The following is a 21,497-nucleotide window of genomic DNA, read 5'->3' on the forward strand; positions in this document are numbered from 1 at the left end:
TCCGATTGTTAAGTGTGACGTCACGTGAAGCGGCTTACAGGTCCAAGTGCTATATCACACTGTATAGGGAGACTCATCAAATGATAATAATAAACGTTTACAAAGCGATGTAATACTTTTGAAAATCATGATTGCAATATATATATATATATATATATATATATATATATATATATATATATATATATATATATATATGATATCTCATATGCCAATGACTAATCGTCACCTTAGAATTATAAGGTTCTATCTGACATTTTTGTCTAAATTGAGTTATTGACATCTTTTTAATAAATGACAACTTATTTACATTATGGGATGTTTTTTTATAAGTTGTTTACATATTAAGACTTTATTTAAAAAAACAAAAAACAAATGTTGCACATACTGTTTTCTATGAAATGCAAAAACTTTGAAGCTCAATATCTCAGAATCATTCAGAACGCAGATAGAACCTTATAATTCTAAGGTGACGAAATATCTGATGGCCAGAAGAAAGTGATTAATCTTTTATAAACTGTTAAAATTTTGGTATTTGTGATGCCAACTGATGTGTACACCATGATTTGATATAAAATTAACTTTAATGTGTGATATGACTAAAAAGTGGTCAGAAACAAATATTTTCTCAATTCAAGTAAGCAGCAGCTTGGACCCGGAAACAATCACTGATACGTCAAGCCTTAACAAGCGGGTGGAGACATGAACTTTGATTGAATCTACTTAGCTGCTCTGTGAGTCACTTTATGGGTGTTTTTTTTTTTGGAGAAAATCTATCATCAAATCACATGCACATCAACCCATCCATCCACATGGTCTTGGTTAAAAAAAAAAATCATGTTATCTTTAATGTCAACATTTTTTGATTTAACTGAATCATAAAAACTAGGCTGCAATAATACTGGGTAATATTTTTTCCACCCATGTGGCTTTGTTGACAACAGCAAAGCAGGAATGCAATTTCAGATGTGGAACCTGCGATTTAGGGCTTGGCAATTAATCAAAAATCGACATTAAGAACCTATAATCGATCAAATTTTTCCAGGATTACTTTCCCTCTGTTAAAGGCTGAGGCTGAATTAATCTTCTGAGGCCACTTTGCAGCCAAATCTGATCTCTGGTAAAGTAGGACGATTGACCCATTCGCTCTACATTGACGATGATTGGAAGCTGCACCAGAGATGCCTTGAGACAGCATATTATCCATTACATTAAAATGCTTATTTACAATAGAATATTTGTTCACAGAAGATGTAAGGGATGCAGTTTAAAATATTATTTACGGGACATACAAGACTGATTTTATTTAGAAGAGATACTTTTAATATGAAAACATTGAAAATAATTCTTTTTTTTTTTTTTTTACAAAAATGCAAGTTATTAATTTTCATTTAATTTTAGGCAATGTGTTTTAATTTCAGTAGTTCAACGTTGATGTTCAGTAAATAATCATAGATAGTTGATAGTGTGTGTTTCCTTCAATTATTTTAAAATCGAGTAATGCACCCTTCATTCAAAAATCTCTCACTTGTAATATGTGAGCATATTTACTATCCAAAACTTGTCAGCGAACTATGAGAACAAAAAAAATAAATAAAATAAAATAATAATTCATCAATCGTAATGCAGTTAAAATGTTCAATTAATCGAGATTTTGATTTTAGGCCAAATCGCCCAGCCCTACTATGATTATACTCTAATAAATAAATGAGGAAACGTTTTTCCTCAGAACAACAAAAATTAATAATTTGTTCCCAAAATTAAGTAAAGGTCAATTTAGATTTTTACGTCGTCTTTTTGTCATTTTTCAATTTGAATGAATTGTGATACATAATTATTTGTTAATACAATTTTTTTCCCATTCATGTCAAGCCATTTTAGTGGTCGAGAAGTAACATGCCCATTTCTTTAAACAAAATGGTCGATGAAACAACTCGTATATCTGTAATCAAACTAAACCGGGTTCAGATTCAAAATATTATTCTGATTTGTCTATCCATTTCATAAGTACTTCAGAAGGGTGGTCACTTTCTTCTTATTTATTTGCCAGTTGATTATCTTCCCACAATGTAAACTAAAAGTTTCTGATGAAAAGACTACATTATCTATAATACAGGGTTTCTGCAGGTTTCACCAAGTTAAATGTAAGACTTTTTACGACCATTATGAATGAAATTTTAGACTTATACAGGGCTTAATGCTACGGATTTTGTTTTTCGAATATCCCAGTTAGAAAAGATTTTCACTTACCTATCAAAAATGGTTATTATAATGTAACTTAAGTGATTATAACTTAATAATACAATAATAATAATAATAATAATTTAATAATAAAAAATACAGGTCAGGTCAGTATCCTCAGCAGTAAATAAATGGAGAACATTTAAGCAAATGTTACTGTAAGATCTGTAATTAAATGCTACTTTTAAATTAAAAGTTTTATTGAGATTGGGATTATTGGTGATTGTATGGGCGTCAATGGACAGATTGGATAGCTATACATGAACAAAGAAAAATTAAGACCTGTTATAAAAAGATTTAAGACCTACAACACAATATTTCAGTAGATTTAAGACTTTTAAGGCCTAAAATTTATCTTTTGAGATTTAAGACTTTTTAAGACCCTGCAGATACCCTGTAATATCATCCCCCTACCAGTGTGTAAAGATCTATAGAAAAGAAGAATAAATTCCAGAGAGTAAAAATGAACATATCTGTGTATGTGTGTGCGCAGTGTGTCCCAGCTGTGCGTGGCCGTACACAAATCTGAGCGAAAGAATGAAGGATGATGGAAAAAAAAGAAAAGGAATAATTCTTTTTTTCAAACAGCTCATTATCTGCTTGAATGTGGCTATATGGCTTGGAGCCAGAATATAATGATGAGCGTAAACTCACAAGGAACAACTAGTTTCTGTTGAAGGTTCTCTCTGGGGACTGTGTTTCCCCCCAATCTCTCTTCTCCTATTCTCTCTTCCCTTCATCCCTGACACATTTGTGTTTGTGCCATGTCATCCGGGCCGCTCGTCCGCTTCTACCGAGGGGGGACCGGGCTGCATTGTGGCCGTGATCATTAGCCCCCACCTTTTTTTTTCTTTCTCCTTCTGTCCTTGCATACTTGTTAAAATTTCCTCTGTTCCAGCGTCCAATTTTTCCTCCTTTTCCTTCCTGACTGTCCCATCAGTGCCGCCCCCACCCGCGCCGCAGTTGCCATAGCGAGGCCCAGGTTATGGTTTAAACATGACGGCCATCCCTTTGAAGCGCAGGGCATCATTTCGCTCATCAGCACGCAGCAGAGCCTGCCACCAATTTAGCCCCGCTGAGGGAAGAGTGAGACAGAGAGGTGTGCCGAGAAGGGCCCCTGCAGGGTCCAATGTCTCAATCTTGCTCCACGCTAGCCGAGTGTCAGTGAGTGCCATTTAATTGCCAATCGGAGCGATGGCCTTGGCGCCTGTTTAATGTATAATGACCCCGCCGGTGCGCTCTGTCTGTCATCTGCTTTCTCTTCTTTTGTGGAAAAAGAAGGGATGGGAGCTGGAGGTGCGGATGGAGGTACATATCAAAGGCCAAGCATGGGCAGGGGCCAAGGGGCCTACACTTCCTCCCCCTGTCACCCGGGACGGCCGATACACCTGTACGACTCCAACCCCATTATCAAAACAATGTAGCTCATTTGCCGGATCCGAGTCTGCTGCGTTCATGCTCTGAAATGTATTTTTTAGGAGGCTGAAGTGGTACCTAGGTGAACAGCAGATCCCTACATGAAGTCTTGTGCGCTAACTGCATAATAAATGGCAGCAGAAAGGGCCATCAGTGCTGAAGACAGGCACTGGAGAGAAACATTTGGGCGTCTCTTAATCCCGAGGCCTCCTGGTGGTGCCATCCACTGACTGAGAACGAAGACAAAGCAAGTTTCCCCTCTCTTTATTTGCAGAAAAGCCATAAACACAATTAATGAAACCTTTTCCTGGCGCTCATTATTTCACGCAGGAGGCCGGTGACAGCGGACGCCGCCGGTTTTGACACAAACATGCTAAAGCACCTTCCCTCCGCAGAGACACAAGACCACCACTTATTAATCTATGCTAATTCAATTACAGATTATCAAAACGCATTAGCTCTTCCCCGGCACATCACCAATCCCCCTAGCCCCCATTCAGTAGATTCAATTAGCCTGCACTGGAAATAGGATGATCACAATATAAAGGCCTCATTAGGACAGAATCAGCTGTCACTTAAGCGAAGGTCCAGTGCCGGAGCTGCAGACCTGCATGGGCGCCTGATGGCAGAGCAGGCAGAACAGGCTCATTCCAGGCCCTTGGCAGGGTACAAATGACTCCTCTATGGAGCCGAGACCTCAAAACACACACAGCATGAAAGCTGTTGGTGTCAAATGTGTGAGGCCTTGGTTTCAGAGCCAGCTGTTAATAAAAATGGACCTTTAAGAGTGAGGACCAGCTGCAAAGACCCTGTGCTCATAAGCAGAGCAGCTGCCAATGCACTCTGATCATCACTGCAGAGCTAAATATTGTGTTTCAGAGCTGTTATGTTTGGCCTCACCACTTTAAACCGTGTGAGGATGATGAAAATATACTAGATACAAGTGTAATAGTGGGCCTTGATCACTCACGCAAGTAGAATTAATGTAAATTAATCGAATGCAATCGCTTTTACTTTTTATAAACTTTTTAGTAGGGATGTCCTGATCAGGTTTTTTTGTCCTCGAGTCCAAGTCATTTGATTTTGAGTATCTACCAATACCGAAACCGGATCCGATACTTATATAATACATTTAAAAAAAGAATAAAGAGGAGCAAAGAAACAGATCAAGGATGTTCCTTATTTTTCATTTAATTCACCTTATTTTAACATTTAACAACTCTGCTAACAAACAGAGCACTTCTGTGAGGTAGCTTGAACAATCAAGTAATAAATAACATCAATTCTTCACCTCTTGCAATCCCAAGTTTACATATCTCACTGTTCGCTATGGCAATGTTCTCGTCATCAACTTTATAATACCTCCAGACTGCAGACATTGTTGCTTGGGTTGTTGCTAGATCAGATACGGTTGCGGCCAGAATTTAACGAGAATTATTTATATTTTTTATTAAATTTACCATTAATTTTATTTTATTAACATCTACCCCAACTAGGCATGGGCCGGTATAAGATTCTGACGGTATGATAACCTTGGATAAAAATATCACGATTTTGCTGTATCAGGGTTTTGTGATTACGGCTTTAAAATATATTCTTTTTAAATGTCTGGGTAATAAACAAAAACTTTTTCCCCTTTGAAAACAGTATATTTAAATTTTAAAATTTTTTATATTTACATTTTTGGAAAGATTAAAAATATTTTGAAGCAGTAAACATGTCAGGATAAATAATTCAAATGAATCATTGACTTCTGTTGTCTTCATTAGTTTCAAAAACACAGATTTCTTTACAATTTAAAACAGCATCTTTGGATATCTTTTCAGCAGGAGATACTGTTGTCCTAAAAAAAGTAAATAAAAAATCTTGCACGTACCTTAGGAATGGTATTTTGGCGGTTTTAAAACCTTAAGTTTTCCAAACCACGGTATACCAAGAAAATGGTTATCATTCCATGCCTAAACCCAACCGTCACAGTAACGAAAAACAGTAGTTGTACCAAGTATTATTTATGTTATTTACTAAATTACCCAATACTTTTTATTTTAAGTAACGTGTTGCTGTTTCTGTGTGAAGTCAAGAAAGAGGTCTAACTCTGTGCCACCGCATAACTATAAATGTGTTAATAGATAATGAAAATAAATGAGTCCTGATCGGAACGTAACGTCCAATTCCAATCGAGTCCAAAACCGTGTGATCGGGCCCGATTTCTGATCACATGATCGGATCTGGATATCTCTACTTTTTAGAAAAAGATTTGTTTTGCTCAAGTTTCATGAAGTAACTGGAATACATTATATCAAGCTGCTCTTAGATAAGTTTTTCTCTCCAAAATTTACTGGAATTTATTATCATTTCCTTTAAGTACATTTGTCAAAAAAATCACAGTAATTTAACTCTGCTTGTTTTAAAATTACACAAAAATTGGTTTATAAAATATTTACAAAAAAGCGCGCGTAATTTACACATTCACTTGTGTTGCACAAATGTGTCCTAGTGATTGATCAGCGCACATATCCAAATGTACTGAACAGAAACAAGTAAAGTGTCCTCTCCAAGGCTTAAAAGCCAACGTTTACAAACCCCTCCCCATTCCTCCTCCTCCTTCGCTCACATTTATCCATCAACGTCCTCTGGTCTAAACTCGCCAGGCCTCCAGAGCTGCTTTTCCAATCATGCTGCAATTAAACAGGACTTTGTCCCTGTCTGGAGACTCAGGCTGGGCTTGAGTTGGTCTCTATTTCTCGAAACTATAAACCAGATCTGCCTCTGTGCCTCTCTGGCTTGTCTCACCACCACCAACATCATCATCTTCACATTCATCATCATTGTGAAAAGAGTATCATATGCTTCAGATTAAGAAGAAAAGCAGGGTAAATGCAGAAGTAGGTGACCACCAAATGAAGCGGATTGCCTGTGCTGCATCTTACTTTTGTGTTTGACTTAAATAAGCAACAAAGCAAACGGTGATTTGTCATCTACAACACACACCTCCCACTTCTCACATAACAGATGAGTAACAGGCACAAGGGAGCAATTGCTGTGACAGTTAAAACAAACATACGCTCACACACATATCCCACAAACCACCCCCCACCCCCCATATACACACAACCATTAGTGCTCTCCTGGGGACGTTTGCTTCCAAATCGCCACTTGAACCAGACCCCAAGCACAAACCCCACAAAGCTCTCGCTCCCAGTCCAAACGACACCCTCCAGAAAATGTGCAGTCATTTTTTTATTTACTTCAGTATTGGATGGTGGATAAATGGCAGCGAGGATATTTACAGTCCTCGCGTTCTCCCCCATTCAGTCGGGGTAAACGTTCTTCAGGGGTCTCATTATAAAATGATAACAATAATTAATATTTTAATATGTAGCGGATCGCATGGGAGCGTCTTTTTGAACAGCGAGACGAGAGCTGTCTCTCCTTAAGGGAGAAGTTTGACATGCAAGTCGACCGTCCCAAGGCTCAACTCACCTTGACATGGACGCATTGACAGTGAGGGCAGTCGGGTAGGGGTGTCTGAAACCTCCCGTCGTGATTGGGTAAACTGGTTGACCTTGCCTAGGAAAAGAAGAAAGGAAGAGAGGTAAAGGAAGGGATGAAAAAGCACTCTCTATGCAGGCGGCTTTATTCTCATTTGATCAGAACAAAAATCTAGGGGATTGCAGAGCGCAGATCAAAGGCAAGCAAACTCTGAACAATTTGAATGCCACAAATCTGATAGGAATGGCTAATTAAATTTCATAACCCCGCGCTTGGTGTCGATGGAGGCCCCTCTCCCTGAGCTGAAACTAGGTGTTTTGTTGTGCTAATTAAAGACGAAGCACCGGCCCCTTTAATGGAGCCATCACGCTAATTGAGGTCTACACATCCAAAGACAAACAATAATGAATGTAAATTTATACCAAAATAAAGTGCAGAGAATCAAAGGGCCGTGGCTGCGCTTGGGGCCTCTCTCGGTATTTAGATCGCGGTGAGAAAACATTAAATTAACAGAGCTTAATTTGTAGCCTTTTGTCATATTAACAAGTGTTGACAAGAGTTACCAGGGGAGAGCCCCCGTGTGGAATTGTGGGTAAAATACTGGCAATCACAGTTCATTACTCTAATTGGACAATACAGAGACATGCAAAATAGCATTTGCCACAAAGAGGCAATTTAGAGTTTAGGGGATGAAGAAAGCCATGGGTGCATTGCTGTGGGCCCCAGCGGTGCCTTTCTAGAATGTAAAAACTGTACAGAGGTTAGGAGTTAGCTTTCGTGCTACATGATGTCCAAAGTCTCAAACTGCATCTTAAATGAGCGGAGCAAGGTGGACAGAGAGGCCTGGCACATATAAAATGCACAATGATAATTGGGGATGGAACGATTCACCTGACTCACGATTCGATATGATTTGCGATACTAATCTCATGATTCACGATTCAGTCATGATGTTTGAACAAAATTATTTGAAACAAATGTAAGGTGAAGATCCCTTTCGTTTTTTCTTAAATGCTGCACATTTTTATTATTTTTTTCAAAGTAATCTATTTTCTGCCGTAACTAAATTGCTATTTAAAAAAATTAATAAATAAATAAAAAATAAAAATAATACAAACTAATGAAGACTCATTAATATAAACAAACTAAAACCGTGACTTTTTCCAGTGATGGGTTGCAGCTGGAAGGGCATCCACTGCGTAAAACATATGCTGGATAAGATGGCGGTTCATTCTGCTGTGGTGACCCCAGATTAATAAAGGGACTAAGCTGAAAATAAAATGAATCAATGAATAAAACCGTGACTGTGCTGCTATTATATCTGTTTATATCGATATCTATGTTTGTTGGCATAAGCTAAGGTCTTTGCACATTTACAATGTCCCCTGCTGATGAAAAAAAACTCTTTCACTGGGGACTGAGATGGCTGGTGTGGAGAGGAAAGCCTTTCCTAAACCAGAGAGCGGTGTGCACAGATGTGGTCAGTAGGCCCTCTGCTCCAGTGGATTGGCCACTGGCATAAAAAAACTGATTATAAAATGACTAATTATATAGTAGGATAGTGACAGGAGTTGTACTTGATTATGAAGGTCAAGAATTATTATTACTTGTATAATTAATTAGGATAAGTATTAGTGTGGTACACTAAGCAGATTATTAATATATGCATAAATTAATTTAAAAAATGAGAGGGTAAAAAAATCTAATACTTCCTTCTGTAACAGAACAACTTTCTCTTTCAGTCTTAAAAACACCTTCACACTTTCGCTACGAAAACACTGATGCACTGTGTCATCTCTGTAGCTGCAAACCATCCAGTCCATGTGGTTTGACTTATTAATAGTGTTTTTGCATATAGATGTTTGTGACATTAGTTTTTCATTGTGCTGACGGATTACGTGCATCATATTCGTTGTTCTGTTAGTGCAAGTAAACGTCTTTTAGCAGTGTTTGCGCACCACTGATTTTTAGGTAAGGAGAGTTTGCACCTGTAAACATAGCACCCCCTCTGTTCAAAAAATGTATTGCGATTCCTTCACCATTTCTACCGATTTGAATTCAGATATTTTAATACATTTTTAGTTGGCTCACGGTGAATCGTTACATCCCTAATGACAATATACAAGAGTTTTAAGGTAAGAATTCACAAAATAAATCTGAAAACGTAATTAAACACAGCACATGAAAAGAATAGAATATATTGAAATGGAACACGAAGAAACGTTGATCAAATATTTAATTGAATACTGAAATATTTTGAAAGATTAAATTATTTACATTTTTTTAGGTGTGGGGAGAATTTAGAGAACACTTTAAACTGCTCAATTTCTCTGGATTTAGTAGGTATGGGTTTAAGTAAAATGTTAATTTATTTTATTATCTAAAGGTTTGACAACACTACATTTCTTTCAGAAAATGACTATTATTCAAAACAAAAATAGTTTTTATTTGTTGTAATAGCAATTATTACACTAAATTCTGATTGCCTAACCCTTGCAAAATTAAAACCCTGGTATTGTGTTGTCTTAAACAAATATGAACATGAAAACATCAAAACTTTGTTGATATTTGTACCAATTGTTATTTTATGAACAGAATTCAAAAAACTAAATGTATTATTGATATATGTGTGTTTAATATAATAATAGTAATGTTTCCCAGTGTTGGGTTGCAGCTGGAAGGGCATCCGCTGTGTAAAACATATGCTGGATAAGTTGGCGGTTCATTCCGCTGTGGTGACCCCTGATGAATAAAGGGACTAAGCCGAAGGAAAATAAACAAATGAATAATAATGATAATATATAACACACACACACCACACACACATACATATATATTTATGCATATATATATATATATATATATATATATATATATATATATATATATATATATATATATATATATATATATATATATATACAGTACACAAACACATATATGCATGTTGATCACAATCACAAAGACAAATAAAGAGGAATAAAATTGGTCTGCTTACTGTGGTACTAACCATCCTAGCGGATGGGGAATCTGGCCTACAGTGCCAGGTGACAGGGGGTAGTAGGGTGATATATCTGGAGGATGTGGAGGCCTTGGGATTCCTGCAAGAGAAATATAAAAAATGCAACGACTGAAGAGATACAGAGAGGTGTATGTGTGTGTGTGTGTGTCTGTGAACGGTGTGAAAATGTTTCTGCTCTTGTCCTGACACAGAAATTCCCCGATGAAGTTTAAGTGTTAAATTTATCCTTTGTGAGATACACAATTGAACAAAGTCAACATCAGAGGGAGGTGGGAGAGGGAGGAGGTTGAGCTCACATACACAGCTCTAAATCACACGTTCTGATCAAAGCTTGTGGAGGCAGCCACGATGTTGTATGGCACACGGGGGAGAGGAGAAAAAATACAGAGCCCTGTCACATTTGTCTATCGAATCAGAGGATTAACAACAGGCGATAATTGAGGTTCACGAGTCAACAATGCAAACGCTGCAGCACGTGTTAAGAGAGACTGACATATTAGCCGTGGATGTCTGTTTAAGTGTGAAAACTGTCTTAATATTGGTTTTAGGGTTTAACAGCCAATTAACTGTGCTATCAGCATTACACGCTCTAAAAAAAACTAGCCAAAGTAAATCAAACAAAACCTGTCTTTCAAATATGACCTGGTTGGTTTACATGACCTAGCACAAGTTAGCACTGAATACTTTCCGACTTTTAAAAGACTGAATATGGCAAAGCTAGATTACATTCAACTTAAATCATATCAGTCTGCTTTTACATTTCTTTAAACATGATCTCAATTCATAAAAATAAAAGTCATGCTAACAGTTAACAGTGTAAATCGTTCGCTCAATACTGTTGGCTAATGCTAGCTGCGCGGGAGAAGGAAAACAATGCCTGCACAGCACATTGGCACTGCATACAGCGGTCTTAATACAATTTGTTAATTAATTAAACTCTAAACTCAATTAAGTGAGCCATTAGGCAGCACATTAAACAGTCTCTGAGTCCTTAAAGAGGCCCTTAGTGATAAGGTCTGTTATGAGAGCAGAAAAAGCCCTCACTAAAATCAGCATGCAGGTTGTTGACAGCTTTAAAGAGCAGCTGTTTGACTTTAAAGTGCTGCAGAACAGCAAAATGCCTCAGTGAAAATCCCATTCTAAAACACACCACCAAATGATATCATATCACACCTAGATTGTTTTGTTTTAAGGTACTGACAGATACAACATAAGCCTTAAAGCCTCATTCACACTACAAGTGACTCGCAGCAGCTAAATGTCTAGCAACCGTTCATTTCAATGGAGAGTAAGCAACTTCTGATGACCTCCATCTACGCGAGCGACAGTGACAGTTGTCGACCAGGTGGGCGTGTCAAGCGACGCAACAAAGTTGAGAATCCTTCAACTTTATGCAAATGAAGTGTGACTTTCTTGAGCGACAGCCAATAGGAGCACCAGTAGAGCTCAGGTGATTCTCTGCTCAGAGGTCGGTTGTGTTCGTGCTGTAGACCTACACTAAAGTAAAGAGCATAGGCACCAAGAGACGACACTCTAGTGCGATTTGGGAAACAGCCACTAGATACTGCTAGTGCACGCGGCGGCCATTTTGGAATGAAAATTCCAATAGAACAACAGCATATTATAAGCCTGTAAAATAAACTATTAAAAGTGCTGATGATTGTGATAGTAAGTGTTGTATTGTCATCTTTCAGGTTGTATCTCAGCCTTAATGCGCTTTTTAAATAAATAAATAAAAAACAAAGCAGCTGCTTGCCATCGCGACAGCAATAAGATCCAATAGACGGCCGATCGCTTTCACTCCAAAATGGCGGAATTATGGGGCTGTTGCTGGGTGCTGCTGTTGCAATGGAACGTTCTATTGAGTGTCGCCTCTTGGTAATTCTAAGCTCTTTGACCAAAGTCCCTTTAAGGCAAGTCATTTCACTCGGCGGCCATTTTTGAAACGCCTCTCGGGCAGTATGCTTGGGCATTCTGTTTGAATGGGGAACATCAAAATCTCCAAAACTAATTGCCAAGCTTATGATTTGGGGCTGGGCGATTTGGCCTAAAATCAAAATTAACCGATTAATTGGTTGATAAATTGATTAATTTTAACTCGATTACGATTAATGAACAGTTTTTTTATTTATTTATTAGATTTTTTTGCCCTGTTTATAACAACAACTGTTTATTTTGTTTCATTTCTAAATGTTCGTATCACACAAAATCTGCAACACGTCTGGTCCGAGCCCCTCCCCCGGAGAATTGTCATTCTATAGCGATCACTGATTGGGTCCTGTACTAGAAGGCGGGGCTTCATTCGCATTATTGACAGTAACACTTTTCCCCATTCAAACGTATACGAGTGGCATGTCTTGTGTATTCTATAGTCTTTGCCAACACAGACCTGGGTTTGCAGCAGGTCGCCATCCAGAGCGACAAGCAGCTACAAAGTCGCTACTAGTCTGAATGAGGGATAAGTTGGACTCCATTTTAACAGTTTAAACACATTTTAGTAATTAAAAGGCATGTACAATCAACTGAACTCATGAAACGTATTCAATTTGAAGAAGATATGCTATTTGACCCAAAATGTATAGGTGACCATCGTCAAGTGGTTGTACACGACCATCCTATTACTCAGTCGGAGATTGTACTTGTGCATTTACATTGACAGTTCTTTTACATGGAAAACACACATAGAATGGGTTTGCTCTCGTTTACACCAGAGATTGTATTTTTTACGGAGGTTACGTCTTTTTGGAGTTCGCAAGAAGCGTATGATGTTGTTTTATAAAGCTGTTCTTGAAAGCATTGTCAGGTATGGTATCACAGTGTGGTTTGTCAACATATCTGCGCAGTGTAAATCTAAGCTGATGCATCTCTTAAAGACAGAATGGAAAATTGCCGGGCACAATGAATATTTCAATTCTTAAGTTTTATATGAGAATTGTGTCCTTTTTCAGGTGGAAAGGATTCTCAACGATCCAACTAATTTTTTGTTTCCACTACATGAACTGCTTCCCTCTAGTAGGAGATATAGAGTCCCTAAAAGTAGGTTGAACCGATATGGGAAATGCGTTGTACCTGTTTTAGTGGGTTTATTTAACAAGAGTTCACTTTTTTAGCTGCACTGAAAAAAAAATCAATTATTTTAAATAGCAGCTGTTAAATTACAGACATTTACTGTAAAATAACAGACTGTAAATTATAGAAATTTACTGGAAATTTAAATGTAAGGAAATTTCTGTAGTTTAAAGTCATGTGAATTTTAAAGTCACGTGATTTTAAGGTAAATGTCTGTAATTTTATGGCCGTTTTTTTATGCTTTTTTTTTTCCAGCACCCTAGCTGCTGGGAAAAAAACGTAAAATAATGAATTTTTTTACACTGTGGGTAAATTTAGAGTGCAATGAATTTAAGAGTACAACATAATTTTTTTACAATCCTATTTGCTGAAATAATAAAAGAAAGACTCCTCAATGGTGTTATCAAGACTTCCCGAAAAAAAAAAAATTTGTGTAAGACGAATAGAGAGATAATCGTCAAATTGACTCTCAGCCCCATAGATGCTGCATTACAAACACCTCGCATAAATAGCAATTTGTTTCTTGTCATTTGATGCAAAGATCGAAAATATTAAAAAATTTCAAGGATTTAAGATTATGATGACCGTTAAACTGGCCACATCAATCTTGTGAAAAGGGTCCATTAAGTTTTATTTGTTTAACATATGAATATATGCCATACCTATGTTTATGATGACATGATAGTGTGACTTTTAACGATATTACAACATTGCTGAAATCGCTAATCTGTATTATGCTTTAGAATAGGAACAAACAGTGATTTTGGGATCTGGCAGTTAAGAAACAGAAGTCCCTGTCTACATCTCCCACAAGTCAAGTGGCTCCACAGGCTTAACTGACCCAGGTCAACAGCTCCATCTCAACATGCACACAAAAGGAGGGGCGCAACCTTGGCCCTGAGCCAAGACGACTCTGAAACGCTTCAGTGCATCTTACCAGGTAGCTATGAATGTAGTGCTACAAGCGAGATCACACACTGTAGCCATTAGTTAGCCAGGCCTGAAGGTTAGCCTTGGGTTTCGTCCTGCCTGTTTTGAAATTCATGAATGTAAAGGAAGACATGCATGCATATGTACCTGTTTTGGGGTCCACGTCTGCCTGTAGATGTGGAGGGGGGTTCCCAGGCGTGAAGTGCTCATTGCTGTAGGTGATCAGAGGTGTGAGCGGGTGCACATGGTGAGGGTGCTGTACCACGGGGACCTTATTAGACTAGCAAGAAACAGAAAAAGCGAGGGAAGGGGGTGGGAAGAAGAACAAGAAGAGGTTGTTAATATATGTTTGGGTTGGGGCAACACCGGCGCCTCTATTTCAACTATGCATTCATCACAAAACCACAGGCCAATTCTCAGAACAGTGAGGTTTGTAATAAAAAACAGTTTACATTGATTCAGTCACTGGATCTGCACAATGTTTGATTTCATTATGTGTCTCTGACCCAAACAGCATCACGTTTACAACCACAGAAACCACCTAATGAACCAAATGACAGTCAATCTAAGCACACTCCCTCCTTTTTCTCTGGGTTACCCACATCTCGTTCCTCCACCCCTTCCTCTTCCTTCAGGGTCTGCTTTTGGAAAGGGTTTGCATTATAAAAGATAAGAGAGGAGGGGTGGGAGGGAAGAGAGAAAATCCATTTCTGCATTTTGGTCAAATTGGTTTTAGCTATGTAATCTGCTCTTTGTGTTCTTAAGTGGCACAGGCCCCATTTTCAATTACCCAAGATTACAGCCGAGCTGAGGGGTGCTGAGGCATAGCCTGGCATTAGTGTATTCCCAGTACACACGACCTAACCAGATTACTCCCGTGCCATAGATTTGACGGGCCACACGTGGGCTGGGATTTGCTACCGTAGACGCAAACTGATATGAAACCGTCGTTTAAATGCATGCAGGTTTTGACCCGTCTACTCGATTGACAGCTGTGCATGTCCTGAAGCACATTTGATATGGAAAGGGCATGCTGTCTTTATTTAAACACGCCAAATTAATTCCAGCACTCAAGATGTTGTTTAAAAAAAAAAAAAACAATGGTGTTGAATGTCAGGAGTCATCCTTTTGTAAGGACTAAAATATCTGAGCTTTCAGAACGAGAGAGACACTAGGGCCCAGGTCTGAGAGGTTGAAGTGTTCATCCAGGGCCTCTAAACTTGCAGAAAGAGGCACAGAGAGAGGCCACTTTCAGCATCGGGGGGCGTTCCGCTCTGCCATATTCCCAATGAAAGATTAATGAACTGAACAGAGCTGCTTGGGGAAAGAAAGGGGGCTCTGGGGACGTTTTCAGGGCCCCCGAGAGCAGAAACAGTGTAGAGACAGAAAGAGAAATGGGAAAAGGAAAAAACGCAAGGCCATGGAGCAAACCAACATAAGGAAAGATAACATATAAAAATACATTCATAAAAAAAGAAAGACCTGTCATCAGAAAAACAGACTGGGATGATGACAGCTGCCAAACACAGCTGACGAGTTTGCCATTAAGGAAACGGTGCCGCACTCCCCTCCGCCCCATAACCTCCCCCTCAGTAATGATGTGAAAGAATGTTGTCAATTCTCCTTGCGCTGAAAGGCTTTAGTAGCCATTTAAATGAGTTCTTTTGTCCAGGGCCTCTCCATTGAGGGACAGCTCCAAATGGCTGTCCACTGCGGCCACATTCACCCAGAGACAAGCCAAATGATTTACATCACAGTCACTGGGCCTAACAGAACCTCTTTCAAATGCCACACATCTCCACGAATAATAGCTGGGCATCCCGTTTATCTGGCTTCTGGGGAGCGCAGCACGCTATCGAGGCTTGCTACAGTAGCGTTCCTGCCCGCTTCCCTACCTGAACAGATCAGCAAGATCCTGAGAAGAGGAAACAAAAAAAAGAGGTCCACTGGAATGGCTGGGAATGGAAATTACTTTAACTTTTGTCGTTCACATTGGGAGAAAAGTGCTAAATGACAAGTACAAAACGCCGATCTGCATTTAAGCCTTATTTGAAAACATTCGAGCATGTTTCTTTTTTGCCATGGTGTCTTCTGGACAAGACATACACACACAGCAGGACAGAAATAACATGACGCAATGGATAATCACCATACCAAAACACATTCTTTAAACACTTCAGAGTACCATTCAAGTCCATTAAGTCTTCAGTCTTAAGAAAAGCTACACAATAAATCTGGCTCTATTGACCTCGTTGCTATTGTGCGACGGCTTTAGCCTGTTCCTCCAGACATGGCTAATTGTCTCTAGCAGCTCAGGGGAGTGAGGAAGACCACCTACGTATGTGCCCATGCATACAACCGCATACTGTCGGACGCTAACAATCGCAGAATAAGCGTTCCTTAAACCCCTACTTCTAAACAACTCATTGAGTTTGGAGACTGACACATGGAGGTCCAGCGAGACGCACAATAAACCCACACAAGGAACACAAAGAAAATATGTGGGCGTCTTTTCTTCCCTATTATGTGCAAAGAAAGCGGGCTACTTCCTGTTTAATCGTCTGCCAATACCTCCCACCACCAACATCACGACTAGATAGAGGAAGAAAGGCTGAAGGACTGATGCGCATAACCAGGTAAATAACATCAATAATAAAAAAGCAAGATCTGGAGATTTCCTGGGAAAACAAGCAAGTGACGCTTTGTAGATGTGTTTGGATGAAGTAAATAAAAAAATATATATATATATATTTATAATGCATGTCAACAAGTCTGTCAGTATTCCCGCCGAGCGTGAGTAAATCTGTAGACATACGTTCCCTTCTCCAAACCAATAAGATTGACAGATTCTGTTTGGGGTCACGACCCCTAGTGGAGGTCTCACAAAAGCCTGGCCTGTTTTAACGGAGAGGCCTATTTGTCTTAGAAGTGCATGTCACACTCGTTTCGATGCAGCGTCTATCAGATCCTGTCCTTCACTTTCTCATTCAGAAACAAGATAATGAGCACACACATTTGTTTAGATGCATCTTCAGACAGTTTTCATTTCATATCAAAATAGAGCTTGGCTGATAAACGATATTATATTGAATCGTGATAAAATGTGTCAATAATAATAAGCTCTGGACTTCTTTACTCTATATTGATCAAAGAGCCAATCACACAGCAGAAATCTGCAACAATTGGGAATCTAAAAGTGTGTTGATATTAGAAATGTATCGAATTTTCAGCCATCGAAAAAGTATCGCCCTTTAATGACCCTCTAATTTTTGTGGCTTCAGTCATTGTTGGGGTACTCCTTTTAAATCTGGAAGAATCAGCACCATGCATCGAAATATATATCGCTATCATTCAATATGGAAAAAAATGATCAAGATTGATTATTGCCATATCACCCAGCCCTATTTCAAAACAATTTATGTTAACAAAATCTACACAAAATCGACTTCTCACACTTTTTGAGAAACAAATTCACATGATTTTAAAATTATTATTAATAACAATATGCAATTATTTTATTAATAAAACAATCTTCTAATTGTTTAAATATTATTACTACTATTAATTAGATAACAATTACAACAAAGATTTCATATAGTAACAAATTACTTGAAAAGAAATCCTGGATAATCTATTTAGAAATATTTCATAGAAATTTTGACATGAAATGTTTAAAATTAGAATATGTCTAGATAATGACAATGGATGAAATAAATTAATAATAATCTAAATTAAATAATTAAAAAGTACAATTTAAAAAATACAGTTGAAGTCAGAATTATTAGCCCCCCTAAATTATTAGCCCTCCGGTTTATTTTTTTCCCCAATTTCTGTGTAACAGATTTTTTCAACACATTTCTATACATAATAGTTTTAAAAACTTATCTCTAATAACTGATTTGATTTATCCTTGCCATGATGACAGTAAATAATATTATTTAACTTGGTTAATTAGGTTAACTAGGCAGGTTAGGGTAATTAGGCAAGTTATTGAATAACAATGGTTTGTTCTATGGACTATAGACTATTGAAAAGATATATAGCTCAAAGGGGCTAATAATTTTGACCTTAAAATGGTTCAAATTCAAAACTGCTTTTATTGTAGCCGAAATAAACCAAATAAGACTTTCTCCAGAAGAAAAAAAATATTATGAGACATACTGTGAAGATTTCCTTTCTCTGTTAAACATCATTTAGGAAATATTTAAATAAGAAAAAAAATTCAAAGGGGGCTAATAATTCTGAATTCAACTGTATATATTAAATTACATTTACAATGTATTTATACCAAGTATTAAATCTTTAATCAATACAGTTCAGAAGCTTGAAGGGGAATTATCGATATTTGCTCAAGCTGTTGGAGGCCTGTGGAAGAGGTTCAAGGGGGGAAAAAAAGAGGAAGACAGAGGGCCGGACAGCAGCAGGAAAAAGCTGTTGGCGCTGCATTTCCGCTTGGTGGCACCTTGCAGAGCAATTTAAAGACAAAATGTGAAGGTGGCGACCTTGTGGCCCCCGAGGGCCTGAGTGCCTCTCTCCGCTTTACGGCATGATATGATGAGTTGTCACTGGAGCTTGTGGGCTCTAATGAGCTGTAGTGGGGCAGGGGTGGGGGACACGCAGGGGGTGTGACATCCTCATGATGGATAGAGGGGCTCTCAGGCCTGCGAAATTCCAGAGCAAGCAAAAAAAAAAAAAAAACACGCTGCCAAGGACTTGAACTCGAGAAGTGTACGTGCCAATGGCTCTCATCCAAGCACAGTGGACACAATGCAGAAAACATCCACGCTTGTTTATGTATGGAAATGTTGAAACGAGCAAGAAATAGATCCACGCAAGCTGTTCGTAAAGAAGAAAAAGGCTCGAAATGAGACAGACGAACTTCAAAAGAATGTGGAACTATGATGATGTCACCGTCACTATAACAACCCTCATCCGCCCACTGCTCACACACAAACACACACACACAAATACATACAAACAAAACAAATGCCTAACTATGACTTTCTACAACATCTATCAAAATATAAATAGCAGCTTCCCTCCTCTGTTCTCAACGCTGAAGAATGCTGTGCCAATTTTCCACTTCCTTCATATAAAAACAAATACGATATGAAATATTCAGATCTAATAGGGAGTTCACAATTAAGACAAAAAAATCAACACTGATTCTCACCAATTTGAAATCAGGATTATTTACACAAAGATATTCACTTCATAATGAATTAAATACAAGAAAGCATTTCTGTCAAAATAATGAAAGATTAAATGACGTGACAAATAGTCAACTTTAACCACACATGACACATATTCTGACTTCCTTTCAAACTCAACCACAACTTCAGACACATTTTTAAAAACTTGATGAAATGCCATAGCCATTAATCTACCTCTTAGTATTAAAACAAACACACAACCATACAAAATCATCCTCTTAAACATAAACAGTGAATCCCTTAGTGCCCCAAACACATGAATCAATGGAGCAAAAGCAGAAGGAAGACTTTAAAAAGGCCACAGTGTGAAAACACTGCACTTACCCAGGCATTAAGACTGAGTTGCCAGCAGCCAACCTGCTGTAGGAGCGACAGCCCAGAGGCCAGAGCTCCAGCCTTTCCTCCCCTCTCCTCCAGCCCCAGTGAAAGGCCTTCTCTTGGGTACATGAGCACAGCGGCGGCCCTCCCCTGTCCTCCACCTTTCACTCCCGCCAACGAATAAGAGTATTTCTCCTTTCTTCCCTCTCGTCGTCTTGTTCTTTTTCAACCTTAGCTTCTTTCCCAAAACTGCTATTGTGTTTGAGCGGGCGCATGTGTGTGTCCCTCACCAAAGGGGTCGCACACACAGAAGTTCAGGCGCACACCATTGTTCTGCTTTTTTTTGTGTGTGTGTGTGTGTGTGTGTGTGAGTGTGTGGATCACAAGGAGAGCTGCGTCTTAGGACGTCCGGCAAGGCCTGTCCTCCGCCGGCAGATAATCACTCATCTCTCCGTCTCCGGTTTTTCCTTCAGCGGTCAGTCGGTCCAAGTGATACGTTTTTTAAAAAAGATGAAGAGAAATCTCACTTATCAGAGTTGCCGAGATGTCTTCCCACAAGCAAAAGAAACATGAAAAACACTAGGAAAAAAAGGCTTATTATGGTTGTGCATGTGTCTGTCCAAGTTTGTGTGTGTGTAAGTGTGTGTGTGTTTGTGTGGGTTCTGCAGTGCCTCCAGGATGCCCAAAGACGAACTAGCAGCTTGAAAAGCCTTGGCTACAACAAGGTAAAGCGAGCAAGGCAAGGGAAGGAGACAGAAAGAGAGAGAGAGAGAGAGAGAAAAGACAAGAGAAAACAACATCCACAAAGGGAGGGCAAGATCAGCAAAGTGTGGCAAGCAGTCACTTAGCTGTGTGATTCTGACAGTCCCCTCTCTAAGCCCACCATCCGGGGGAGGACGGAGGAAAAAGGGGAGAAAGGTATTTGTCTCCATTTTGACATGGACGTGACATCAATGTGGGGTCTTGTTTCTATTGTTTTATTCTATTTTATGGGGAATCAAGAAGATCCTGGATTTAAGTCTTCACGGCCTTGCACTGACAAAACTACAAAGGCCTTTGGTGCAACTCTTTCTGTTTCTCTATTTTTTTGTTTCTGTTTTTTTTTTTATTTTATTTTAAATATTATTTTTCTAAACAAAAACTGCACAACAAAATCTAGAATGTAAAACGAAGAAATGGAAACAGAGTTTACTCTGATTTTACTAATTAACTAAGTAAAATCTGATCAAACTACACATTTTAACACAACCAATTTTTTTCTTGTTTACAGTTGAAGTCCCCCCCCCCCCCTGTTTATTTTTTTCCCCCAATTTCTGTTTAACGGAGAGAAGAGTTTTTCAACACATTTCTAAACATAATAGTTTTAATAACTTATTTCTAGTAACTGATTTATTTAATCTTTTCCATGATGAAAGTAAATAATATTTGACTAGATATTTTTCAAGACACTTAAAGTGACATTTTACAGCTTAAAGTGACATTTAAAGGCTTAACTAGGTTAATTAGGTTAACTAGGCAGGTTAGGGTAATTAGGCAAGTTATTGTATAATGATGGTTTGCTCTGTAGACTATCGGAAAAAAATATAGCTTAAAGGGGCTAATAATTTTGACCTTTAAATGTGTTTTAATAAATTAAAGACTGCTTTTATACTAGCCGAAATAAAACAAATAAGATGTTCTTCAGAAGAAAATATATTATCGGACATACTGTGAAAAATTCCTTGCTCTGTTAAACATCATTTGGGAATATTAAAAAAAGAAAAAGAAAATAAATTTCAAAGGGGGGGCTAATAATT

General features: G+C 38.4%; 1 protein-coding gene across 11 annotated transcripts in view; it reads right to left on the reverse strand.

Annotated features, from left to right (window-relative positions):
* tcf7l2 (transcription factor 7 like 2) overlaps positions 1–21,497 on the reverse strand; it is a 129,134-nt gene that overhangs the window by 10,498 nt on the left and 97,139 nt on the right. For all 11 annotated transcript variants that reach the window (XM_056469560.1, XM_056469559.1, XM_056469558.1 and 8 more), the window contains 3 exons: positions 14,318–14,450; positions 10,148–10,250; positions 7,141–7,227 (listed from right to left, as the gene is read on the reverse strand). In XM_056469560.1, the coding sequence (XP_056325535.1) occupies positions 7,141–7,227; positions 10,148–10,250; positions 14,318–14,450 (323 nt within the window). The remainder of the gene's footprint in view (positions 1–7,140; positions 7,228–10,147; positions 10,251–14,317; positions 14,451–21,497) is intronic.

Source organism: Danio aesculapii, chromosome 12 (genome assembly GCF_903798145.1).
Source record: "Danio aesculapii chromosome 12, fDanAes4.1, whole genome shotgun sequence".
Taxonomy (NCBI): Eukaryota; Metazoa; Chordata; class Actinopteri; order Cypriniformes; family Danionidae; genus Danio; species Danio aesculapii.